The sequence below is a fragment of the Gopherus flavomarginatus genome, chromosome 9 (genome assembly GCF_025201925.1).
Source record: "Gopherus flavomarginatus isolate rGopFla2 chromosome 9, rGopFla2.mat.asm, whole genome shotgun sequence".
Classification (NCBI taxonomy): domain Eukaryota; kingdom Metazoa; phylum Chordata; order Testudines; family Testudinidae; genus Gopherus; species Gopherus flavomarginatus.
Window position 1 is genome coordinate 92,777,614 of NC_066625.1, and position 26,999 is coordinate 92,804,612.

The 26,999-nt window shown below is 46.1% G+C and overlaps 1 protein-coding gene across 10 annotated transcripts in view; it reads left to right on the top strand.

Annotated features, from left to right (window-relative positions):
- Nucleotides 1–380: 380 nt before the first annotated feature.
- Nucleotides 381–26,999, top strand: part of TP53BP1 (tumor protein p53 binding protein 1) — a 79,550-nt gene continuing 52,931 nt past the window's right edge. For 5 of the 10 annotated variants that reach the window (XR_007776240.1, XM_050967178.1, XM_050967180.1 and 2 more), the window contains exons 1-12: nt 538–563; nt 1,049–1,224; nt 1,356–1,488; nt 1,813–1,900; nt 2,268–2,350; nt 3,153–3,314; nt 3,783–3,864; nt 9,032–9,216; nt 11,185–11,311; nt 14,919–15,010; nt 20,644–20,849; nt 22,072–23,374. Coding sequence is in view for 9 of the 10 variants with exons in the window: in XM_050967178.1 (XP_050823135.1) it covers nt 1,057–1,224; nt 1,356–1,488; nt 1,813–1,900; nt 2,268–2,350; nt 3,153–3,314; nt 3,783–3,864; nt 9,032–9,216; nt 11,185–11,311; nt 14,919–15,010; nt 20,644–20,849; nt 22,072–23,374 (2,629 nt within the window). In the remaining variant the exon portion in view is untranslated. Of the gene's footprint in view, nt 473–531; nt 572–622; nt 746–1,048; nt 1,225–1,355; nt 1,489–1,812; nt 1,901–2,267; nt 2,351–3,152; nt 3,315–3,782; nt 3,865–9,031; nt 9,217–11,184; nt 11,312–14,918; nt 15,011–20,643; nt 20,850–22,071; nt 23,375–26,999 lie in introns of those variants that run through there. The other 5 variants (XM_050967185.1, XM_050967179.1, XM_050967181.1 and 2 more) reach the window with 5 other exon arrangements.

A 26,999-nucleotide genomic window follows, 5' to 3' on the forward strand; every position in this document is an offset into this window, starting at 1 on the left:
GTGCCCCTCTTCGTGCTGGCAGCGCCTCACCCCTGGGCTTAACTCCATCGCTGCTTCACCCTCCTCAGTCAATTTTCGTCCCCTGGCCACTCCCTCCTCCGATCTGCCCCCTTTTAGCCCCTGTGAAAAGCAGCCCGCAGACTCTTACCGCTAACAAGGGCAGGGTGAAGGGCAGTGGCTTCAGAAGATGTTACTGAGCATGCTCAGTTCATGGGCGCATGCTCAGTACACTCTAAGTAGCCCGTTGCTACAGGGAGCAGTTTCCTGTACGACACCCGGCCCGGAGCTTGCGGGAGGCAGGGCCAAGCCGCTCTCTGGGAGCACGCACCGCGGGCGGCCTCGCCTTTCTTCCTCCGCAGCCGCCCCGGGCCTGTGCCCGTCTCGCCTGCCCGCAGCTCCTGCCGGCTGGGGCCTGGTCAAGTCTCTGCCCGTGGAGCCGGAGGGGGCGGGGAGGAAGCGCTGCGTTGCTGTGGTAACCACGCAGCCGTGCGTGGGGCGGGACGTGCTGCGGCGGCGGCGGCTCCCATCAGCGAGGCTGGGGCATGAGCAGCAGCGGGAAGCAGGCGAGGGGGTGGGGAAACACGGCCCTACTTGGGGGGCTGTGGGGCGGAGCCCGGGGGGCAGGGTGACCAGACCTCCCGATACCACTGGGGCCAGCCCGCTCTTCGGCCTTTGTTTGATGTAGGAACCTGCTGCCCCTCCGGATCCGTCACACTTGCTGTCTGGTCACCCTCCCGGGTGTGGGGTGAGCCGGGGGGAGGGACCGCCGGGTGCGGGCCCAAACCCGCGGCTTAGTCCTGCTAACCTTGCAGTTCCCGGGGGCAGGATGGCGCACAGGCTCCGGGGAAGTGGGAGGCGTCAGCTGGGACGGGGGGGATGTGCCGTGTGTGCAGGGAGTGTGATGCAGGATGGGAGGTGTGGGATTGGGCACCTTCATGTGCTAGTGGCCATCTCCTGTATCTGCCTAGCACCAGAGGGAGTCAGAATTACTTGCACAGTACCTGCAGCAAGTTCCAGCTGCACTGACCCCTTTGTCTTCTCGCTTTAGGGCAGTGGATGGACCCCAGCCAGAGCCAGCTAGATTTAGGCTTCTCTCAGCAGGACACTCCCTGCTTAATAGTTGAGGACTCCCAGCCAGAGAGTGCAGTGATAGAGGAGGACACTGCTCATGGCTGCCTCAGCCTGCTAGCCCTACCGCTTCCCAACTGCCAGAGCCCAGTACTGGTGAGTGAAAGTTCCTTTGAGGGAGATAGGAAGGAAGTGAAATACAAGTTTCTATGTATATGTGTGTTGATATGTAGTTTGCTTGGGCTGTCTGGGAGAAGTAAGCACAATTTAGGCTGAATTCTCTCCAGGTGCCTAATGAAGAATTGGAGATGCAGAAATCGGGTTCATGTGTTTTACAGGAGATAATGACCAGCCCTCAGGGTAGCAAACTGGCTGCTGGTGGAGGAGAAGACAGAGGCCTTGAGGAAAAGCCGCTCACAGGTGAGGGAGCACAAGTAACTTTACCTTTTATTTATCTCTGAGAAGTTAACATTCTCTGGTTGCAGGAGAATGAGTTTTAGAGCAGTGCTTGTGTTGATGAGACATTTGAGGGTTGCTGGCTTTGGAGAGGATGGTACCAGGGCTTTGGGAATCATTGTGAAGAGCTGAGTATCAATGCATGTGACCATGGAAGGGGTGAGTGGGCTAAGCAAGTATAACAGTGAGCTGTTATTGTCAGAGCGCTGCTGACTTCATTCCTCATTGTCCGTCCATGTAGTCAGAAGTTTGCCTCTCTTCCATTCTAATGGCCTATTATGTTTTCAGAGCCCATGGACAGTTCTACCCATCTGGACACGACTGGTTCACTCAGCCAAGTTATTGATCGATTGCCTCAGCCTACCAAGACCAACAGGTGGATAGAATATTCCTTGCCCCCACCTCCATCTCTATTTCTGTTTGTCTTAGAGGGATTATTTTAGTGACGTTCCCCCTTATGTGGTGGCATAGGTTGGAATGCCAGTGCCGCTGGGGTTAACTGATGTGTAACAGTACAATAGTGAATCAATTCAGAATGCAGAAGAAAATCCTATTTGTGAAATTTAGCACATTTCCTGGAAATCTGTGAGCTTCTCTGGGATGGTTCAGATGTACTGAGGAACAGCGCTGAATTCAGGGGACAGCCATTTCTCTTTTTTAGATGCTGAGAGACCCATGTGTGAACAAAAATAAACTTAAGAAAACAGCCTGAAAAAAAAAATCATCTCTTCTCTCCACTGCAGGGTTCCTGGGATGGTTGCAGCTGCTGCTGAGGAAGCAGGTGAAGATGCCTCACACTGTGCTACCCCCTTGCTGTGTGCTGAAGGTAATTCTGCTCTAGACTCTTCAGTGACTTCCTCAGAGCATTAACATCTGCTTGGAGCTCTATTAGCATGTGTGCGCATTTATATAATTTTCCCCTTCAGCAGGTTCACTATTTCCTATCAGATTAAGATAATATGAAGCACCTGTTATGAAATCAACAATTCACTTAGAGAGCTCATCCCCAAGTACTTTGGGGCTTTAGAAATCAATACTAATCGTGTGCCCTGTGTCTGAAAACCACTAGTTTTCTACCCACCCGTACACCCTCTCAAATGTCAGTGAAGTAGTTCTTATCCTTGCACTGGCTAAGGTCTTCAGGACAGGAAGGGGCTTAGGAGGGCGTGGAAGTAGCCAGATCATTAGAATATAGTTGTTTTTTTCTGAAAGTTTGTTATGCTAGCAGTAAAGGATATTTGATGTGATAATTGTCATTAAATGTTAGCGTTTACTGGAAAGTGCTACACTTGGAGACTGAATTACCACAATTATTTCCTGGGATACAGTACATTACCTGATACCATTGTTTGGTAACTTGCTGGGAAATGGCTTTTTAATGTCAACCTTGTACCTATTATATTATTGGTTTATTTTAATTATTAAAGAGGGGCTGTGCAGCTTTTGTAGACTGAGAGCAGCTGAGTTTTTCCTGTCTCCGGCTCAGAGTTATAATAGGCACTTTCATGTGTCCTCTGTCCAGGAAGGTCTCTATGAGCTAGCTAACTTTGTTTCAGTGTACAATGGGGGTCAATTCTAATGGCAATTTGTACATAAATTATTTTTTTCTTATGGCTGTTTGGTGCTAGATTCTGGCACATCACAGTTGGGTTTTGGAGCTCTGGAACTCTCACAAAGCCAGGATGTCGAGAGAGACTCAACATTGAGTGAAGAGGGCAGAGGGCACCAGCTTCAGCCAGCAGACACTGTCCCTACCTGCTGTAATCCCATGAGGAATGACCCCAATGAAGGTATGTAAATAGTCACGTTCATAGAGACCTTTTCCTTAGATGGTAAATTTCTCTCTGCAGCCTTTTGAGTGTAGGTGGCATGTTTCCTCTGATAGGAAGCGCAAGAGTAGGAAGGATATTAAAGCTTCCCAAAGCTTGAGAAGGGGAATTCTGCCTTCCTGTTTCCTTTGGGCTTGTTCCTTCACTGTTGTGTTGTTGACCCAATGTTAACATGTGTGTCTTTCTATGAGTACCTCTTTTCTTAGCTAGCTTCCAACAATCCAGAAAATCTGACACCGAATCTATTTTTTGCTACAGACCTCAGAATCCCTTTCTTGCTTTCTCTATCAGTGGACCTTCTCAACACAGCCCTGTAGTGAATTTACAGTCTAGAGCTGTGTAATGTGAAGTGCCAAAGACACTCATTGATAACATGTCAACACAGGTTATTTAAATTGAGTAACAAATGTTTTCTGTGTCTCCTGCTAGATCTGCACGTAGTTAGGAGTGAAGCTCTGTCCACTGGAGAAAGTTACACTGATGTACAGTGCCAGCAGGAGAAGTCTGGAAGGTAAAACTGCCCTCTCTGTAGGTACCTTGAGTGGGGGCATGCAGGAGGAAAGCTGAGAAAACAGCAAGTATTACTGCTTGTAACAAGGTGCTGCATGCCCTCTTGGCTCCTGCCCCTGTTGAGTTGCTAAAGACCAAGAGACCCTCTATTCAGTAACCACCCATGCAGTTTATTTACAGTCTGAGATCCCACTACCTTTTCACCATCTAAGTAGCCCTTTGTCTGTAGGCAGAAGGAAGGGGAGAGCTACCTCCCTGCTTCCACTAACTGCCTTTTCCCTTTCTTCCTGCCCCCCCTGCTTTTATACAGCCCCACCCTAATTAGGCAGCAGCTGTCTGCTTCCCAAATTAGGGCCAGGTGGTCTAACCCAGCTCCAATTCACCTCCCTTAATTGGAGCTGGAGTGACAAAGGGCTGGCTTAGCAGTTCCTGCTCAGTGCCCTGTCCCACATCTCCCCCACACTCCAGCGAACTACCAGGTTCAACCATCTGCATCCCCTTCTCTCCCTACTGGGTGGGGCCCTATGAGGGAGTCCTCCCTTGTCTTTCTGGTGACCCGCCGGGTCTTCCTTGCAGTGCTCAGCTATCCCCTACCTGCAGAAACCACATTGCTTCAGGGGTGGATGCCCCCATAGGTTTGCCGCCACCCACAGGTCCTTGCATCATTCACACTCCTGGGTTTTCCCCCCTTCCTTCTCCCCCCACCCCCTTTGCCTCCGACAGGGATTCAGCATTGGCCCCAGCTCTCCCCTGGACATCCAGGACTTCAGGTTCACCAAACCTGTCCAAGCAGGACCCGAGTCTTGTCTTCCAGGGGTTGACTTACAAGGAGTTCAGTGGGGCCCTTTGGCTCTGCAGAGAGCCTTGGGGTTGATACCTCCTATCTATTCCTTCTCCTGTCCTTCCTGGCTTGGGCTCTGTTGTCTAGGGTTTTCAGCTTGAGACCCCTTGCTCGGGGAATCTCCCCCTTTTCCTACCATGGGTTTCCTCCCCCAGCCTCCTTTCCCTCTTGGGCAGAGGTTCCAGTCAGTGTCCACCACTACTGGGTATGGCAGGCCCTCCTCTACCATGACCCATTTCCAATGGAACCTGCCCTGGACCTCGAGGGGCACCTGGGCCATTGGGCACTGCCTCTCATCCCCGTGGATACACTCCAAATTCACTTTGGCACCAGGAATCATCCATTGCAGCTTCACCAGCCCCCTTTTTACAGGAGAGCAGGCCAAGGCCGTATCCACCCGACTCCACTGGGGTCTGTTCCCCACCATCACAGGAATGGTAGACAGTTTCCGCCTCATTCCTGCCCTCCAGAGTTGACCCACCTGCAAAATTCTGCAAAGCCACACTCCATGTCCAGGCAGTCCCCCTTTTCAAGTTCTGGTCACCTGCACTGCCAGCAGATGAGCGGCCTGGTCCCAGTGGGAGCTCCCCAGCTGGTCTCCCGTTTTTTCTCTGGACCGTTCCCGGTCAGGGATTCCCTGGATTTTCTCCTGGTTCCTTCTTCCTTATATGGATGTCCCTCATTCCTGGAGAAGTCTGCCTCCATACTCCTCCGGCAACTTTACCGCTGCCTCTACTGTATTGGTTGGTGCTGTCTCACCCATACCCTTATGTTCTTGGGAAGACCCTATACAAATTGTTCCAGGACGAGCTTGTCCATGAGCTCATTCACTGTCTGGGTGTCAAGTCTCAGCCACCAAGTGGCTCAATCCATTAACTTCTGGTCAAATGCCCAGGGCCGCAAACACTGTCCACCTCACTGCCTGGAGCCTCTGGCGGTACTTTTTGGTCAACAGCCCCACCTAGTATAAGACAGCTGCCTTTACCACGATCTAGCTCCTGGTCTGTTCCTCGTTCAGGGCCATATAGGCCGTTTGGGCTTCGCCAGCCAGGTAGGGAACCAGCTGCAGGGCCCAGGTTGCCCTGTCCCATCCTGCTCCCATGGCTGTCTGCTCAAAAGTGCCTAGGAAGGTATCAGGGTGATCTGCAGGGCCTATCTTACGAAGTCCCAAGCCCGGCGCCCTCATGCTGTCCCCAGCCATGGGACTCACCATCTTCTGGAGAAGCTGCTGTTGTATGCTGGCCTGCTCATGTATAACGTCCTGAAGGCTCTTTTACTGCTTGGCTTGCCAGTTGAGCAAGGCTTGCCTCTCCAGCTGGTGAGACTACTGAAAGCATTGCATAGCCTTTTGCACCTCTTCTTGCTGCTTTACCAGTCACTGCAGGATCTCCTCCATCTCTTGGCTGCCAAACTCTTGCTTGGGCACAGGATATCCAGGACAAGCCCCTACATGTAACAAGGTGCTTCGGGGCCCTCTTGGCTCCTGCCCCTGTTGAGCTGATAAAGTTACTTGGAGACCCTGGGTTCAGTAACCACTGATGCAGTTTATTTACAGGTTGTTCTCCCACCACCTTTTTACCATACAAGTAGTCCCTTACCATCTGTGGTGGGAGGAGAGCTACCTCCCTGCTGCTTCTTCCTACACTCTTACCCTCCCCTGAGGCTTTTATACAGCCCCAGCCTAATTAGGCAGCAGCTGTGTCTGCTTCCCCAATTAGGGCCAGGTGGTCTAACCAGCTCCAATTCATCTCTGTTAATTGGAGCTGGAGTGACAGAGGGCTGGCTAAGCAGCTCCTGCTCAGTGCCCTGTCACACTGCCTGAGAACTTCCTACAGTGTAAGTTGCTGAAGGGAATGGCCCACTAATGGTGGCTGAGGAGAGCTCCCATCCTTTCCTGGCTGGGAAGGGGGTGGCGTGGAAATAGTGAAGGAGCATTCAAGGAAATATGATTTTTTTAATGTTGCAATGCAATAGGCTAGAAGAAAATGCTAGTGTTTCATTTTTAACTTTAGAGAGCAACACTTTTAATAAAGGACATTTTGAAACCCATGTCACTGTCCCTGTTTTCAGGGAATGGGCTGTGGTCTCTCGGGTATCTGTTGATGATACTCTGGGTCTTGAGAGTTTCACTGTTGGAAGTTTTATAATTAAGTTGTTTAACCAAAAAAGTTTTTACTAACTCTTAATTATAAAACTTACAATGGTGAAACTCTCCAATTTTACTGTTAACTGGCAAAGCATATTCTTTAGATTCCATTTGCATTGTCCAATTTTTATGATTCATAGATTCTAGGACTGGAAGGGACCTCGAGAGGTCGAGTCCAGTCCCCTGCCCTGCCGGCTTCCTGTTCAATAAGTAGTAGGGCTGTCAAGTGATTAAACAAACTAATCGTGTGATTAAAAAGATTAATAAATTAATTGATTAAACAATAATAGAATACCATTTATATAAATATTTTTGGATGTTTCCACATTTTCAAATATATTGATTTCAATTACAAAACAGAATACAAAGTGTACAGTGCTCACTTTATCTTTATTTTTTATTATAAATATTTGCACTGTAAAAATAAAAAATAATATTTTTCAATTCACCTAATACAAGTACCATAGTGCAATCTCTTTATTATGAAAGCGCAACTTACAAATGTAGATTTTTTTTTGTTACATAACTGTTTTTTGTTTTCGAGTGCAATGTAAAACTTTAGAGCTTACAAGTCCACTCAGTCCTACTACTTGTTTGTCTGAGTGATTGGCTGAACAAGATGCGCTTAAGAGTCGTATGTCCCTTCATGCTTCAACCACTATTCCAGAGGACGTGTCCATGCTAATCACGGATTCTGTTCAATAACTCATAGACTCTAGGACTGGAAGGGACCTTGAGAGGTCATTGAGTCCAGTCCCCTGCCCTCATGGCAGGACCAAATACTGTCTAGACCATCCCTAATAGCCATTTATCTAACCTACTCTTAAATCTCTCCAGAGATGGAGATTCCACAACTTCCCTAGGCAATCTATTCCAGTGTTTAACTACCCTGACAGTTAGGAACTTTTTCCTAATGTCCAACCTAAATCTCCCTTGCTGCAGTTTAAGCCCATTGCTTCTTGTTCTATCATTGGAGGCTAAGGTGAACAAGTTTTCTCCCTCCTCCTGATAGCAGTTTTCAGGTATCTAAAAGGGTGTCATCATGTCCCCTCTCAGTCTTCTCTTTTCCAAACTAAACAAACCCAATTCCTTCAGCCTTCCTTCATAGGTCATGTTCTCAAGACCTTTAATCATTCTTGTTGCTCTTCTCTGGACCCTCTCCAATTTCTCCACATCTTTCTTGAAATGCAGTGCCCAGAACTGGACACAATACTCCAGTTGAGGCCTAACCAGCGCAGAGTAAAGCGGAAGAACTTCTCAATCCAAAGCATGTTCAGTTTTATCATCTGAATCAGATGTCACCAGCAGAAGGTTGATTTTCTTTTTTGGTGGTTCAGGTTCTGTAGAGTGTGCACCAGAGTGTTGCCCTTTTAAGATTTTTGAAAGCATGCGCCACACCCCGTCGCTCTCAGATTTTGGAAGGCACTTCTGATTCTTAAATCTTGGGTCAAGTGCTGTAGCTGTCTTTAGAAATCTCGCATTGGTACCTTCTTTGTGTTTTGTCAAATCTGTAGCGAAAGTGTTCTTAAAACAAACATGGTGAATCATCATCCGAGACTGCTATAACGTGAAATATATGGCAGAATGCAGCTAAACACTGAGTAGAAGACATACAATTCTCTCCCAAGGAGTTCAGTCACAATTTTTTTAACAAGTGTCATCAGCATGTCCTCTGGAATGGTGGCTACTTTGTATTGGTGTGGTGTAATGGTGGTGTATGCTTTGTATTCTGTGTTGTAATTGATATCAATATTTTAGAAAATGTAAAAAAAATCCAAAATATTTAATAAATTTCAACTGGTATTCTGTTTAACAGCGCGATTAAAACTGTGATTAATTGCGATTAATTTTTCTGAGTTAATCGCATAAGCTAACTGCAATTAGCTGACAGCCGTAATAAGTAATGTTTTAAAATTCTATTTAAAACCTGTTTTTGCAACTTTGTAATGAGCTGAAATCAGAACCTTGAGTTTACCTTTTATTATAAAGTGTTTAACTCAGCTTTAAATTCTACTTACTCCCACTCCATAGTAGCGCTGGGCAGGTGTATTTTGACATGGGTAAAAATATTGTATTTGTTCCTGCTATCATTGTGGTGAGGACAAGTGAGTAGATTTTTGTACCTGAGCTGGTAAATATTCATGATAGTTCTGCAATACTACTATAAATTGAATTTCCCAGGTCAGAGGTTATGTCTAGCTCTCCCAGAATTCTACAGCAACACAAAGAGATCAGCAGGATACAAAGGTCTGTCTGTAACGTGCTTGAAAGTGAGTTGCCCGCTGAGAAGAGACCTTATCCTTGTCTGCAGGAGTCAGAGATTTTGTCAACTCAGGAAGATATGTTTTCCCAGAGCCACACAACAGGTAAAAACAGACCAACTAATGCCAAAGTATCCATCCCAAGGGAGCAATTGTTCTGTTTTTTAGCTGGGGGCTGTGCATCTGTCACACGATAACTGGCCTCCTTAAGAGGAAGTGGGGTCCAGAGCAACTGGACTGATTATCTGTTGCCCAACTGGATTTGAGGGAAGGCATCTGGGGCTTATAAGGATGGTTATCTGCAGCTGCCTGCAGACACTGTAGGAGTAAGAAAGCTCTTGTGAGGTCCTGAGTCAGCAGGGGGAAGTCATCAGAGGGGAAGTCTGGTGGAGAATGCCAGATTGTAGGCACGAGGTGCTGGGAGAGCAAGAAGACAGTCCTCCGGTAGGAAGGGCTATGCCCAGCTTGGATTTGAGGCAAAAATATTGAACTGTAACGAGACAACAGATCCTCAGAGGAGGGGGCGGACCTAGCTGAAACTGGGATGAAGGCTTCGTAGGTTTAACTTCTGTTTTGGAAGACTTTATGCAGGATTTAAACTGGATCCCAGATGGCGAAATGTTTAAATATCTCAACTGTGTGGACTTTTTAAGGGATATTATTGCACAGATGCGCCCTTTGACAGCATCTTACAGGGAAGCAGGTTACAGCTGGCAGAATGCTTTGGGTGTGTTTGAATAAACTAAACTAATGTTTCTGTTCATGTGAAAGTACAGTACTTTGGAAAGCAAAACACAGCTTTCTGTGTGAAGAGCATTCTGAGGTGAATCATAATGCCATTAGAATAGGTTGTCGGAGCATTCCTCCCTTTTCCCTGTCTCTTCCTGCCCCCCCAAAATAAAAAGCATGGCAGTAAAACTGCTAATCCTTTTATGTGACACTAGAAAAAGCATGGGCACATATTTTAAGCCTCGTCTATGTTGGGGAAAGTTACCCCAAAAATTCCGATTAGTTGAGCTGAACTGGTATTATAATTGGTACAAGTGCTAGTGTAAAGGCTCCAGCAACCAGAATTATTTTTACCATATTTCAGTTGAACTTGCATTTCAATAAGTTTAGCAATACTTGGCTGTATGAACAGGGGTATATAGAGGAGGAGTAGGCAGGTTGTCTACATATAGCACTGGTGAGACCACTGCTGGAATATTGTCCCCTTCTTGTATCCACATGACAAAAGGATATTGAAAAATTGGAGAGGTTTCAGAAAAGAGTCACAAAAATGAATTGACGTCTGTAAAACATGCTTTACCATGAGAGACTTAAGACGTTCTACTTAGCTTATTAAAAGGAAGGTTAAAAAGGTGACTTGGTCATGGTTTAAAGGCCTGGTTAAAACAAAATTGCACTGGTGTAACTAAAAGGTGTGATTTTTAAACAGCTTTAGTTAAATTGGTATAACTTTGTTAAACCTTCTGGATGTAAAATCTACTTATCTAATAAAAAGGGTAAAAGCAGTAAGTTTTTTCTTCTTTGTTGTTGCCAGAGCCTTGTCTACACTAGTGCTCCCACCAGTTCTAACATTGATTTGGCTGAACTGGTATTGGAACCATTGAGAATTTTTTCCTACAGTTCTTTAGTGTAAATACTTATAATCCAGTATATGAGAGCAGGCCACTTTTGCCAGCCAGTAACGAGCCTTTTACCTCTTAGCCATATGACGCTCGCATTTCATGTGCCTTGGACCTGTGGTTCCAAAATCCCTTTTTGTCCCACTGAGAATATTGGTCTTTGTCAAACTGGGAGGTAACTTTGCAGAAGTGAAGGCGGGAGGTATAGCTCAGTGGTTTGAGCACTGGCCTGCTAAACCCAGGATTGTGAGTTCAGTCCTTGAGGGGGCCACTTAGGGATGCGGGGCAAAATCAGTACTTAGCCCTGCTAGTGAAGGCAGGGGGCTGGACTCAATGACCCTTCAGGATCTGTTCCAGTTCTATGAGATAGGTATATCTCCATATATTATTAGTATTAGTATTTATTATTTTATTAATCCAGTCTGTTTCCTCTTGCTCCAAATAGCTTCAGAGAGTGACTCTACCATAACCAGGGTGGAAGTGGGAGGTTCCGTGGCATGCACCCCTGCTGGCACTCTGCATCTCCTGCATCTCTCTGGGCAGGGGTCCCTTGGCCAGGAGAGTCTTTCCACGTAAGCAAAAAAATAAAACAACACAACCCCACAACACATAACCAACACCTCTAATATGCACTTGTCCTGCATGGGATGAGTCACTGAGACAAACAACCCAGCACAGCAGGTGGGGTTAAATCTTCCAACATGGATTAAATTGTAATTGTGGTTTTCTGCAAACTGAAGTCTTTGAAGCATAATAGCTAATAAGGTATAATTCTGGCTTTTCACACGGGTTTCTGTTGGGGGGAAGACACTGGGCTCATTAGTAACCTTTCAGCCTTCCTCAGGGAGAATAGGGGACTTTACATGGTTTTCTGTTAGATGAGTGGGGACTTCATGCTTCTTGAAAGAGAGTTATACTCCTTTTGGTTCTATTCAAGTTATGCCAAGTTGCAGGCTGTAGAGGAGCTGTAAAATCTGTTCGGTCTTAGCCTCCAAAGCGATAACTGAAAAATTAAGCTTACTTTTTTTTACCTTGTATCAGTTCTTCTGAACTCCCAATAGCTTTCTTGGGGAAGGTGTCCCCAACTTGATGCACGCTTCAGGATCTCCTTGCTAGCTGTCTCTGAAATAAACTTCAGTGCAAAGCTGACTGAACGGGGATACTTCAGAGTGTCCACCTATGGGTGAGAGATGGTGATGTAAAGAAGAGGGTTTAAAACTTGTTAGGCAGTGAGGAACTATTTGGGGAAAGGAGAACCTACACAAAAGGAAATGGCTTCATTTTATTCAGAGGAGCCATACTTCTGATGCAGAAACACCTTGTTCATTTTCTGTAGCTAGGGTGAAGGTGTATTGTTTGAATTAGAAACTGGGGGGAAGCTGACTGATACTAAAGATGACTGTGGTCAGACAAAGTTCTCTGTTGATGATACAAAACTAACTCTTCTGGTAAAGGATAGAACAGATTGCTTCTTTTGACCTGTGAACCTGGATCAACTCTCCCATTCCCTAGGATAGCCATTCACATATTCACCAAGCACTAATGTCTTCATCACTGAGTCCTCCACTCTGTCAACCACCTGGTCTCTCTGAAGATAGGGTATCTTCCTCTTGCCTGCCGCCCACCATCTTATGCTTCTGAGACTTCCAGACCATCAGTGTTAGTGGCTTCTCTTCCACTCTCAGCTTGCTCCTCCTTGTTGTCTCTTCCCATGACATGGTTGTCGATTCTCTGCATTCTACACTCCCCTCCACTCTTGAATCCTTTGCCCCTCTCTCCCATCACAAGGCCCACCCTAGTTCATCTGCATCCTCCACTGCTACAGTCACACAGCAGAACATCTGGCAGTAATTCTGTGGCCATGTTCACTTTCTCCACTACAGTTCTCTCCTTCAATTCTGCTACCATCCTAGCCAAGCTCTCTGCTTCTCCACTCAGATTCCCGCGTGTGCAATCCCATTCACCCGTTCACCACCTTTGACTCTTTCTCAAACCTCCCCCAGGTCCACTTCACTCTCTACACTGGAGCTTACTGATTCTCTCACCCCCCCCGACAAAACTGCCAGAATTAGATATGACTTCTCAGCTTTCCGTTCCTCTTCACTGCTTTCCCCGTTGCCCCTGTCACTAATACAAGCGCTTTTGATCCTCCGGTGTTTGTTCTCTAACCCTTCAACCTACCCTCATAACCCCACCCAGGTCCCAGTCTCCCTTTCACTCATTCTTCTCTGCACACTTTGTCCTTATTAACGTGTCTCTCTTCTCCTTCTACTGTATAAGCATGCTTTAGTCTCTCCCAGCTTTAAAACAAACAAAAAAAAAAGCCCCTCCCCACCATTGACACTCCCCCCATGTAGTTCTGCAGCTACTGCCCCATCTCTTTTTTCTTCCCTTCACATCTAAATTCATTGAACAGACTGCTTACAGCTACTGTCAGGAGTTCCTCTCTTCAAATTCCATCGCTAACTATCTCCAGTCTGGCTTTTTCCTTTCCCCTGCACATCACTATCACCTTCTCCTGGGCTACAGTTCAGAACTGGTACTCCATCCTCATGTGTTAGAAGGATACAAAATAATAAATGGTATGAATGATTCCCATTTATCTTGTCTCGTAATAGAAAAAACACGTGGATATAGTTAAACTCAAAGACAGCAGTTTAAAGCTGTTGAGAGAAATTTTTGTACAATGTATAACTAATCTGTGAAACTTTGACTTCTTCAGTGCTATTGTAAGGCAAGATCTTAGTAAAAATCAGACTGCGCAGTAACATGAGGAGTAATGCACAGCTTCATTAGGTAGAATAAAAACAAGATACAATGGACTTGAGAGGCTTGCATTCAAGTACCTGTCCCACCACAGACTTCCTGTATGGCCTTGGGCAATTCACTTCGCCTGCCTGTCTGTTCCCCATCTGTACAATGAGGTAACAGCATTTCCCTACCACTGTGGGGTACTGAGAGGGTAAACTCATTAAACATTGTGAGGCATTCAGGTACTTTTATAATGGGGAGCATATAAGTACCTGAGATAATAAATAAGGTAACATGCTGCAGAGCATAAGTCAGCCACTAACTTCCTGCACTTAGGAAGAAACCTGTCCAGAGAGGAAGTTATTGCATAACTTTTATCACAGAGTCCCTGGGTGATGCTCTGGAACTGCTCCCCACAAAGCCAGTCAGGATTTTGGGGAGCCTCCTCTCCCTTGGAGCAGACTGTCTTCAGGGCAAGAAGCTCACATGGCTTCACCTCCTGGGTCTGACCTTGGAGCATTCAGCATCCTCTGCCCCTCCGTGTGCTTCCCACAGCGAGTCCACCCAGGCTGGGTCCTGGGGAAGCCATTGGATCCTGCACCCACCCCCACTTTTGCTTCGCAGTCAGACGTGACTCTTAGCCAGCCAGTAAAACAGAGGTTTATTAGATGACGGGAACACGGTCTAAAACAGCTTGTAGGTACAGAGAACGGTATCCCTCAGCCGAGTCCATTCTGGGGCTTAGCGAGCCAGACACCCACATCTGCACTCACTCCTTGTCCCCAGCCAGCTCCAGACTGAAACCCTCTCATTCCCAGGCCAAGAGATCACCTGATGTCTTTGTTCTCCCACACCTTTAGTACCCCCTTCAAGGGGGGAAGGGCCCGGGCCATTAGTTGCCACAGAGACAAAGCGTCAGCCAGAAACTAAGGCACTCGTACAGTATTTAAAGGAAACATTAAGAACAGCCCCACTTCGTCACAGCTTTCTACCCCAGAGTTCCTTGCACTTTCCTCAGAAGTATCCAATATTGGCAGTTATCTGAGACAAGGTACTGAATTAGATGTCTCCTCCATTCTGGACGGTTTGTTTTTATTTCTGTATGTCAGTACAATGCTTGTTTCCATATCTATTGACAAGTTATTTTAACTGCAGTCTGAATAAGTAGGATTCTCTCTGCTTTTGTGCTTCATGTTGTGATCTGTAGACTTGCTACATGGAAACTGAGCTGCAGGTCCCCTGCCTGTACTCCTTTATGGTCATTTGAGGGATTTAGGCTCATTGGCTTGGTTGTCTTAACTGGTGAACCAGGCTCCCATTGTTAAAAGCTGGAGCTACTCTTGTGGAGTAAGAGAAATAACTAAAGCATTAACTGACCTGTGATTTGACTTTTTTTTTTTTTTTTTTTTAATTTTTTTCTCTCTGCAGTTATTCTTCAGGCCTAATTACTCCTTCTCCTGGTGCCTTTGGATCCCATCCTCTTATCTCCGGCAGTCCCACAGAACAGGAAGAGGCAAAAGGTAAAACTTCTGTGAATATTGATCTGCTTTTGGCTTTTCCCTATACATACTCCTCCAGCCTGTGTGTAGCTTCCTCTAAACACTGCTTAGAATTATTTCCATATTGCAATCTGAGTAACAAGCACCTCTCCTTTTCCTGCATAGCCCTTCCCCCAGTGTCTTCAAACTTCATTGATTTCTTAAGTGCACATGCGATGGGCCATTCCCGCAGTGGCTCTCCCTGTACCTTTGGGAGAAAGTAGATAGCACACGAAGAGTATGGCATCATCAGCTAGTTTCCCTCTTCTCTTGGTAAGTGGGGGTCACTGAACATTGGATGCTGAGGGCCAGTTGCTGTTGTGCTCCCTTGGAGGCAAGGCATTCATGTTACAGGATAGGTACTGCAGGGCAGCAGGAATCCCTCTTCTATTATGTATAAATATATTGCATTGGAGGGATGGGGAGCCAACACCTACGTTAAAGAATCACTATACCTTAATTCCGACTCCTTGTGCATTATAATACCGTCTTTAGTTTTATAATCACATACTACTGGTTTCTACAGGACCCCGTCCTCCTTCAGTGCACGGAAAGGACAGTGCTCAATGAATGGGTAGCTGTTTGATATTTTTTCTTATCCTTCTTGTTCAAAATGTGACTCCAGGCCTTATTAACACGTACAGTATCCAAACCCTGCACTGAATAGAAAATTAATTTCCTCATGGGTGTTGCTATGGTGTATTCATTGTAGCATCTAAGGGTTTCAGACATTATTTTCAGATGATTTTCTTACCCATACCCATGCTAGGTCAGGTGGTATTATCCGTATTTTACAGACGAAGAATCAGGAAAGTGACGTTAAAGCCAAAGTTATCAAGTGTTCACTAATTCTGAGTGCCCAACTTGAGACGCCTAAAGCTTGATTTTATTTATTTATTTATTTATTTTAAATAGTACTTAACATTTTTTAGCAACTTTCATATTCAAAGCACAGAACCCCTTGGACTTCACTTACAGTTGAAAAGCTTAGCACGTCCTTAAACGTGGCCCTAGGTGTCTCAGCCTAGGCTCCCAGAAAATTAGAAACACACTATTAGTGATAGCTGGTGAAAGGATTGATTTAAGTGATTTGCTCAGCATCTCGTAGGCGGTTTGTGGAAAAGCGGAGGTAGAATCCAGTTCTCTAGGATGACATTCAAATACCTTAACCATTTGTGGTGGTCTTCACACATGGGGAGCATTGCCTGGTAGTCAGAAGCTTATGCCCTTTGACCTGCAGAGGGGTTTTTGGTAGGGGAGCTGGGCCTTCTCACTCCAGCCCAGGGTTCTGTAAGGGCAACAAAAGGGTCTGATGCCCAGGAGTGCCTTAAGGCTGCCTTACCTGGGCCACTTCCTATCATCCTTCTGTTGTCTACAGTTCACAGTCTGTACAGGAAAGCGTGAAGGGGGTCAGCTCACTGCATGGCACCTCCTCATGTCTGGGCATGGCAGCTTTCTCCCTTTCGGGGCATCAGCCGCTACCTCTCATGCCTTGGTCCTCTGGCCAGTTCAGTTCTAAGTCACTCCCCTTCAGGGACAGTCTATAAACAAAACAGAATCAATACACACAAGCTGGGTTAGTATGTGAGAGGGGGAAATGCCTCCCTCTCAAAGTTTATGAAAAGTAGGTCCTCCTTTCCCTTAGCCCATGTCCAGACTAACCCGCGGCATCGGCGGGTTAAAATCGATTGCTCGGGGATCGATATATCGCGTCTAGTCTGGACGCGATGTATCGATCCCCGAGCGCGCTTGCATGGATTCCGGAACTCCATCAACCCGAACGGAGTTCCGGAATTGACATGGAGAGCCGCGGACATCGATGCTGCGCCGTCTGGATAGGTGAGTACCTTGATTTTAGAAATTCGACTTCAGCTACGTTATTCCCGTAGCTGAAGTTGCGTATCTAAAATCGATTTTAATACCCTAGTCTGGGTGTGGCCTTAGGGAGGAACCTTCAAGCAGCTGTGTATGGGAGATATCATGCCTTTCTTCAGGAGCTGCAAGGTGTAGATCTTCTCTCTTCCCTGGTCTGCTCACAGGTGAGCTGTTGTGCTCCTTTTAACATCTTCTCCAGTCTGTGCTGAGCTCAAAGCAGCTTCTGAACCCCTTGTTGCCCAATGTATGGTTTGTATATGCCATCATACCATGAGACAGTCTTTGTTCGTCCTGCAGTACCCTTTGTTCACCACACAGCTTCCAAAGAAGCAGAGATCCTATAGAAAATATCCTCATTTGTTACACAGCCCTGTTTCATTCCCTAAGCACCATCCTGCCTGTGCACTGAAGGAGATGGGTCCTATGGAAAAATAATATGTGATTTAAAGTCTGTATTATCATCATGGATCCACAGAAGGGGGCTGAATTAAGGTTGCAAAGGCAACCTTAAACTTACACTTCCTAACTTCTGAGTAGATGACTTTGCTACCTTAGTGTTCTTTTAACATTTTTTTTAGGTCCCTACCAAATCCACGGTCCATTTTGGTCAATTTCACGGTCATAGGATTTTAAAAATCATACATTTTATGAGTTCAGCTATTTAAAGATGAAATTTCACGGTGTTGTAATTGAATGGGTTCTGACCCAAAAGGGAGTTTTGGGGTAGGGGGTGTGTCACAAGGTTATTATAGGGGAGGTTATGGTACTGCTACCCGTACTTCTGCACTGCTGCTGCTGGCAGCGCTGCTTTCAGAGCTGAGCAGCTGGAGAGCAGCAGCTGCTGGTCAGTAGCCTAGCTCTGAAGGCAGAGGTGCCTTCAGCAGCAGCGCAGAAGGGTGGCATGGTATGGTATTGCCACCCTTATTTCTGTGCTGCTGCTGGTGGGGCACTGCCTTCAGAGCTGGGTGCCGGGCCAACAGCCACTGCTCTCTGGCCATCCAGCTCTGAAGTCAGCATAGAAGTAAAGGTGGGAATACCACCCCCAATAACCTTGTGACCCTCCCCCTGCAACTCCCTTTTGGGTCTGGACCCCCAATTTGATAAACACTGGTCTCCCCCATGGGAAATCTGTGTAGTATAGGGTAAAAGACCAGATTTCACGGGGGGAGACCAGATTTCATGGTCCGTGATGTGTTTTTCATGGCCGTGAATTTGGTAGGGCCCTAAACATTTTTAATGCAATTTCCCAAGGAGTGTGTGTGTGTGTGTGTGTGTGTGTGTGTGGCTTATTTTTAAGACAACTGTAAAATGCTCAAATTCAATCATATAGATCAATATTGATCCCCATATAGGTTGTTAGCAGGGTTGGGACTTTTAGCTCCCCGACACAGACCTCTTCAACTTGAGCTAACTGAATAACTAACTGATAGCAGCAGTAGGCTGTTATCCTCCATGTAGACAATCCACTGGAAGGGGGAAAAGACGTGTTTTGCTGGTGAGTTCATGGCTATTTGCTTGACAGCAGAAGAATGTTCTGACTCTGGAGTCCTGGGTTCATTTCCAGGCCCTGGAAGGAAATGTTCTCTAACGGTTGGATCCATCTATCCCTGTTTCTTTGCCCTCTCTCCCTGCTCCTTCATATTTTTTCATTGCTTCCTGCTTTCTCCTCAGTGCTGCCTAGATGCTAATAGAAGACACTGAAAAGAAGGATGATCTAATGGTCATGGTGCTAGCCTAGGACTTGGGGTATCTGGGTTTATTCTCTGCTCTGAGCAAGTCATCTTGGGTAAAATTTAAAAATAAATAAAATAATAAATAATGGAGACATCCTATCTCCTAGAGCTCGAAGGGACCTTGAAAGGTCATCGAGTCCAGCCCCCTGCCTTCACTAACAGGACCAAGTACTGATTTTGCCCCAGATCCCTAAGTGGCCCCCTCAAGGATTGAACTCTCAGCCCTGGGTTTAGCAGGCTAATGCTCAAACCACTGAGCTATCCCTCCTCCTTTGGGAGGGATAGCTGTCACTTTCAAATGCCTGTCACTTTTGAAAATGTTATAGGCATGCAGGAGCCTAAAGCTAGTTGACTCAGTAAGATTTAAACTTCTAAGTCCTTTTGAAAATGACACTTAGAGATCTTTGAAAATTTTACCCTTAAGCTCTCTCTACCTCAGTTCTCCATATGTAACATGGGGATAACACTTCCTTACTGCACAACCACTGTGTGGGAGAATAATGACATTAAAACTTTTAGGTGCTTGGATGTTATGATGATGGGGAGCATAAAAGACCTACAGTAGATCTTAAAATCCTGTGGCTGGAAACTGAAGCTAGATAAATTCAGAATGTGTTGTTTTTTAAATTTGTACTGTAATTAACCCTTGGAAGAATTTCCCCAGGGCTGTGGTGAGTTCTCTTGCACTTGGAGTCTTTAGATCAAGATTGGATATCTCTCTTTTTTCTAAAAGATCTGCTGCAGCCCAACCAGAAGTTATGGGCTGGATGCAGGAATCACTGGGTGCAATTATCTGGCCTGTTTTATGCCAGAGGTCAGAGTAGATGGTCATAACAGCCTTTTGTCTTGAAATCTGAGAGAACACTGAAGACACTTTCCCCCATGCCCTGTTTTGGTGCCCAATGCCGCAGCAGACCCCAGTCACTGGGAGGAGCAATTGTAGGAAATATCCTGCACAGCCCTGAAATGGAGTGTGCTCAGTTGCTCTGTGGTATGGTGCATGCATGGTTCAATTGACATTTAGGAGCAGGGTGGGGATGGAGCATGCTCAGTGTAGGAGAATAATGCTGCCAGACTCTACAAACCTTTACTGAGCATGTGGAAACAGATAACCCCCTTCCTCTGCCCCCTTCCCCCCCCGGGGTTATAACATGGATACATTTAGGTTTATTTTCACAGGGATGTAAAAAGGCACATCCCTGAAACCAGAGCAAACCTTCTGGCAAATTTCAAGTCCCTTATTCGAAACAGATGTGCTAGAATTTCTCTAACAAAATGTATCAGAGGGGTAGCCATGTTAGTCTGGATCTGTAAAAGCAGCAAAGAGTCCTGTGGCATCTTATAGACTAACAGACATATTGGAGCATGAGCTTTCGTGGGTGAATACCCACTTCGTCGGAGGCATGTAGTGGAAATTTCCCGAGGCAGGGGTGTGTGTGTGTATGTATATATATATATATAATGCAAGCAGGAATCAGGCTGGTGATAACTATTATGGTTAGCCAACTACAAAAGCAGTTTCTCCTCCCTTGGTGTTCACACCTCAACTGCTAGAACAGGGCCTCACTGAACTAACCTCATTATTGCCAGCTTGATTTTTGCTTGCATATATACACCTGTCTCTGGAAATTTCCACTACATGCATCCGACGAAGTGGGTATTCACCCACGAAAGCTCATGCTCCAATACGTCTGTTAGTCTATAAGGTGATACAGGACTCTTTGCTGCTCTAACAAAATGGTTGCATGAACTTCTTTAATATGGGCAAAACATATTGTGTCCTAGCCTGGTCCTAGGAAATGGCTGAACCATTTTTGTTGATTCTTCCCAAAATAATTCAGCTTGAGGCAGATACCTCATGTGAAAAATGTCAACCCAAACTGTTAGTTTGGCAACGCTATCAGCAACTAAAAACAGGATCTTTTAATGGGATATGTTAGGCAATCTTAATTTTAAGGTGTTGCTTGCAGCTATAATTAACGTTTTAATTTCCTTCTTTCAAATCAGATGAGCAAATGAATATATCTGCTCCAGCAGAAGGAGGAGACCTTCTACAGGAGAAGCAGAGAGGAGATGAGCCAGTAGAGGTTGGCAATCCACCTGTCCCACCAGGACCTCATGTGCTACCACAGGTTTCAACTCCTGTATCTCAGAATGCCCCAGCCTTTGTTCCTGGATCCTTCCCTATACCATCACAGCCAGAGTTTTCCCATGTGGGTATTGAAGTGGAATTTCCTCCCTCAGTTTCTTCCTGTACCATGTTCCGTTAAGTTTTGGTACGTGCTTGATTGTAGGGGATTGGTTTCTGGCTCATTCTCTGTACCCTGATGTGTGGGGTTCTCCTGCTTAGTTGGCTGTAGAGATCTTCCTCATCCCCACTAGTCATTCTATGGTATTCTGTTACACCCACCATGTACCACTGTATTCTTAGAAGAAAACTGCCATGTGATTTGAGACTATCTGTTTTATTCTTGGTGTCCATCTTTTAGTCTGTCCTAGGAAACACATGACATTCTCTTTACAGTGTCTTTGGAAGTCTCTTTCTGATTCTGATTTGCATATCCTACATCTCAAACTACATCCTCGGGCTAGTCTTCTGCTGGGATATGTCGGTAAAATGGGGACTGTGAGAGACCCCAGCACCACTCTTTATTATGAAGAGAGTGAAGCACTGATATTTTGTAGTACTGCATCTAAAACATAGTCTTTTAAGGGCTATAACTAATCATTGCAGTTTTCCTTTAAGAATTTCCTATCTAATGTCATTTTGCTCTTTCTCTTGCACCTTTTGCTACAGGAAGTGAGCTACCCTTTTTGAATTGTGGACTCATCTGGGGCTTTTTTATGACTTTTACGACTTATTTTCATCCACCTAAGAGCAAGTGATGGTGAGGGGTGGGGGTGGGGAGGGGTTAAGGTTCTATTGGGAGAATTTAACTGGGACACACCAGTTAATAACTTCTCTTCCTGAGGAAAAGGTGACTTTGGTGCTCTGATATTGTGGCTGGTTGATGCGGTAGGAAAACCTAATAGAGCAAGTTGCATAGCTTCCTAGCGCCCAGCTGGCAACATAGCACCTTCTTTCCTTCCCTGTGTTTATGCTGGGTAGAGTTGTCATGTGAGATCAAAGAGGTATCAATGATTGCACCTCTGACTACACACATCTCTTTTGAGATGATGATGATGAATGATGATCACTTCCCTTCACAGCAGGAGGGCAGTTATTGCTCAGATAAGTGGAAAATAGTCCCCTTAAAACTTGAGTTTCTGGATGAATTTTCTGTGTCCCTGAACCCACGTCCCTTACTAGGAGATAGGGCTGCTTGTGTGCTGTCTGGGTGCCTGATGGATGGATCAGATGCCAAGCCTGTAGGCTGGCTAGAAGAATGTGAACTATAGAGTTCTTAATTTTTCTTCTCTTTTTATCCTTTTTAGGATATTTTTATTTCAACTCAAAGTCTGGAGGAGAAGCCTAGTGGAGAAGAGAAGGGTGGAGCTTTATTGGGTTCATGTTTGCCAGCAGATGTCTCTGAAACCACAGACGCTCTGCCAAAGATCTCCACAGGAGATCCTGAATTGTCCTGTAAGCTAGTACTCTCTGCAAGTGAATGCAGTCAGCCCACAAGGACAGAAGGCAACACAAGCTCTCTGAAAACCAACCAAGGCAGTGAAAACATACAGGTTGAGATGGATTCTACACTGCAAGCTTCGGAGTTGAAACCCTGTTCCACAGAAAGTTACAGCATGCAACTGAGGCTGAGTGAGGACAGCCAAGCCCTGCTCAGTGAGAACTGTGAAAAGCCAAAAAGGGAGGCTGTGTGGGCTACAGGAGAACCTACCATTTGTCCTGTTGCTGAAGGTGTAGCAGCAGAAGGGTCTGTAGCACAGATGGCTTGCATTGATCACTCATGTGATTCTGGAAGCCAGACAGCTGCAACTCTGTCTGTTCAGTCTGAGATTTCATCACACACTCTGGGTCAAGAAGCATTGACTGAGATCAAGGAAAAGTTATCAGGAGAGGCATCTGAGTTTGAAGCAGTCCCTGAGACTCTATGTGAGGAACAGGGAGGAGAAAGGCAGGCAGAAGAGAAGCAGCTAGATGAAAAGGGATCCTCTGACCCTCTAACTCTATCTCAGGGTCTGATTCTTCTAAGGGAAACAAAGGAACATGAAGGCCAGGAAGTGATGGAAGTGGAATCCAGTGAGGCTTTTGGCAAAAATTCAGAAAAACTATGTGACCTGAGACACGGGTTGGTACAGATGGATCTAGAGACCAGGAAAAAAGAAACACCTAAAGATTCTAATGTGGTCGCTGAAGTTAAAAGCATGAAGGATCTGTCCCTGAAGGCTGCCCCTGAAGATGTGGCAAAGCTCAGTGAAGTTCCCCCTCAGCCTTCTGTGGGAGAGTCATTGCAACAGCAGGATGACTCATGGCCCCAGGTAAAGGTGGATGTTGCCCCAGGATTAGCATCATGTGCCAAAATGTGTCCAGGCAGTCAAGGGAACAAGAGTCAAGCTGAAGGTTACCTGGAATTGAAGCAAGTTCAGAAGGATCGGCAGCCACCTCCAGCTCCTTTAGAGAGAGGGGATGAAGTGCCAGCAACACCGCAGGAGAGCCAGCAGCCACATCTGATGACCTTGGAGAAGGAAGTGGATATGCCTGAAAAACCATTTAAGACAAGTAATCTGGAGCAGGAAGAGGAAAGGGCAGCTGAGCAATCCCCCTGTCCTTCCACTGGTAAGTGTATTTAATGAAGTAGTTCTGCTGTTTCTCCCTAATGTGTCTTTGTAATGCAGAAGAACATGTTTGTGTAATTCTCAAAGCCTCCTCAGTAGGTCTGATCCTATGCTATTTAAGGGGCATATTGTGTTGCAGTGGTATCTAAGTGCAGAGCTGCTCCAGGACTTAATATTATTTGCATAACATGCATTTTTTTCTCTTTTCCCCTTCTTGGTTCTGCTGATACCTTAGTGTTGAGGATGGTAACTTCTGCAGGTTCCCATTTCCTTCTTTCCTAACCACTCCATTATTCTGGGATTCTGCTGCCACAGAACACTAACACTGGCAAATGCTCAAGGATTTTTAAGACTTAGTGCTTTTGTTCCTAGTGAAAAAATTAAGCACGGAAGGGAGGGGATTCCTATGGGAGTCTCCTAGACTTTAAGGTCAAAAGGGACCATCATGATCACCTAGTCTGACCTTTGACCTGCAAAGTACAAGAGAACCTCACCCACGCCTGAAATAAACCGCTAACCTCTGGCTGAGTTACTGAAGTCCTCAAATGATGATTTAAAGACTTCAAGTTACAAAGAATTTACCATTTACACTAGTTTAAACCTGCAAGTGACCCATGCTGCAGAGAAGGTGAAAAACTCCAGCGTTTTAGCCAATCTGACAGGGAAAATTCCTTACCGACCCCAAATATGGCAATCAGTTAGACCTTGAGCTTGTGGGCAAGACCCACCCAGCAGATACCTGGGAAAGAATTCTCTGTAATAACTGAGCCCTCCCCATCCAGTGTCCCATCTCCAGCCTTTGGGGATTTTTGCTTCTGGCAGTCGCTGATGGGCCACATGCCATCATAGGCAATCCCATCATACCATCCCCTCCATAAACTTGTCAAGTTCAGTCTTGAAGCCAGTTAGCCTTTCAAGGGTAGCAGTGGGGGTAAAAACCCTGTCTCAGAATTTCAGAAACCTTCATCTGATTTTGAGCTTAAACTTGTTGATGGTCAATTTATAGCCATTTGTTCTTGTGCCCACCTTGATGCCTAACTTAAATAACTCTCTCTCCCTCCCTGGTATTTATCCCTCTGATGTATTTATAGAAAGCGATCATATCTCCAGACCTCTCTTCATTGCTTTCATAATTGTCTCTTTGCATTTTCATGTTGTTTCTTTTCTTGTTGGGAAGAAAGGAGTAACTTTGAAGTGGATGAGGCTCCCACCAAGACTAGGCACTGAGGGGGCTTGAAGGCGAGAGAAAATAGAATCACTATGGTTTGGAAAGGCTGTATCGCCAATACCAACACTGCTCCTGGATCCTCCATCTGCAACTGTGTTCAGACAGAAAACCTGACCATGGATGCTTCTACCCAAGTCTTGGTGTGGATTTGCAGAGGCTGTGGCCTTTATTTCCCCATCATAGAAAGCCAGGCTGGCCAGAGCATGCAGTGTGGCAGGTGCCTAGTGGTAGAAATAACAAATGCACAAATACAGAATGGGGGACAACTGATTTGACAGCAGCACTGCTAAGAAGGATCTAGGAGTTTATGGTGGATCACAACCTTGACATGAGTCAACAATACAATGCTGTTGCAAAAAAAAAAAAGCAAATGCAATTTTGGGTTGCATTAACATAGACCTAGCTTGCAAGTCACAGGAAATTATACAGCTCTACTTAATGCTGGTTAGGCCTCAGCTGGAGTACTGTGTCCAGTCATGGTCATCAATGTAGAGAAACTGGAAAAGATCCAGAGACGATAGAGAAAGATGGCCAAAGGGATGGAATGCAGGCCATATGGGCAAAGGCTAAAGGACCTGGGTATGTTTAATTTGGAAAAGAGGAGATTAAGGACAGGACATGATAGCAGTCTTCAAATACTTGAAAGGCTGCCATAAATACAATGGAGAAACTGTTTTTTCTCTTCCCACAGGCAGGACAAAAGGCAATGGGTTCAAACTGTTGATAGCAGTTTTAGATTAAATCTCAAGAAAAACTTCCTAACTGTAAGGCCAGTAGGAGAACAGAACAAACTGCCTAGAGAAGTTGTGGAAGCTCATTTGTTGGAGGTTTTCAAAAAGAGGCTGAATAGCCATCTGTCTTGGGTGGTTTAGACACAACAAATCCTGGATCTTGGCTGGGGATTAGACTAGATGATTCTTGTGGTCCCTTCTAGCCCTGTGGTTCTAAGATTTATCCATGTGGGCACTAATGATACTGCGAAGTATGACCCTGAGCAGATCAGAAGTGACTACAGGGTGCTGGGAGTGAGGGAGAAGGATTGGGGGTTCAGGTGAAGATCTCATCAATTCTTCTGATCAAGGGTAGGGGTCTGGGCAGGGACAGACATGTCCTGTAGGTGAATATGTGGATGGTGTTACCAGGAGGGCTGCAGCTTCCTCAACTACAGGATTCTGTTCTGAGAAGAACTGCTGAGCAGAAACAGTGTCTACCTATCAAGGAAGTGCAAGAGTATCTTTGGATATAGACTGGCTAACCAAGTGAGGCAGGCTTTATAATAGGTTTGATGGAGGCAGGACACAAAAGCCCACAAGTAAGTCCAGAACACAGATACCTGGGAGAAGAGTCACAATCCCAGGAGAATGTAGGCAATCATAGCAGGAACAGAGGCAAGATGAGGGAATATGGAAGGGAAATCTGATGAACGTCTTAGATGTCTATTCATTGAATAAACCAGGGGACGGCAACCTTTCAGAAGTGGTGTGCCAAGTCTTCATTTATTCACTTTAATTTAAGGTTTCACGTGCCGGTAATACATTGTAATGTTTTTTTAGAAGGTCTCTCTATAAGTCTCTATATTATATAACTAAACTATTGTTTTATTGTAAAATAAACAAGGTTTTCAAAATGTTTAGGAAGCTTAATTTAAAATTTAATTAAAATGTTGATCTTTTGCCAACGGCCCGCTCAGCCTGCTGCTGGTCTGGGGTTCCATTCACCTAGGTCGGCAGCGGGCTGTGCCGGGCCTGTGACTGGGACCCCGGCTGGCAAGGGGCTGGCAGCCAGAACCCCAGACCAGCAGCAGGCTGTGTGGGGCCGGCGACCGGGGCCCCAGACCAGCAGTGAGCTGAGCGGCTCAGCCCACTGCTGCTCAGGGGTTCCATCATCCAGCTCCTGCCAGCCGGGATCCCGGCTGCCAGAGCTGCTCAGCCTGTTGCTGGTCTTGGGTCCCATCCCTGCCTACATACAGTGGGTACCTACCTTCTCCCTGGTTCTGACTCTCTCTCTTCCCCTCTCTCTGCACTGAGCTGAGGGTGGGAGTGCACTGAGCACAGGGCTGGGGGTGAAGGAGCAGGCTGATGGTTGGGGTGTAGGGTCTGGCCAGGAGCTAGAATGAGGAAGCGGGCTCAGGGTTGGGGCAGGAGGTTTGGGTGTGGAGTGCTTACCTGGGCAGCTCCCATTTGGTGTGAGGGATGCAGGTGGAAGTGTGCGGGGGAGGGGTGCAGGAGCTCCTGTTTGATGCACAGGGTGGGGGTGGGGATGTGAGGGGGTGAAAATCAGGATGGGGGGGTGCATGGGGTGTGGGGGGGGGCCGAGGATGTGTGGGGGGGTGCAAAAGTCAGGGCAGAGGGCTGGGGGCATGTGAGGGGGGTGCAGGTTTCAGGGTATGGAGTGTGGG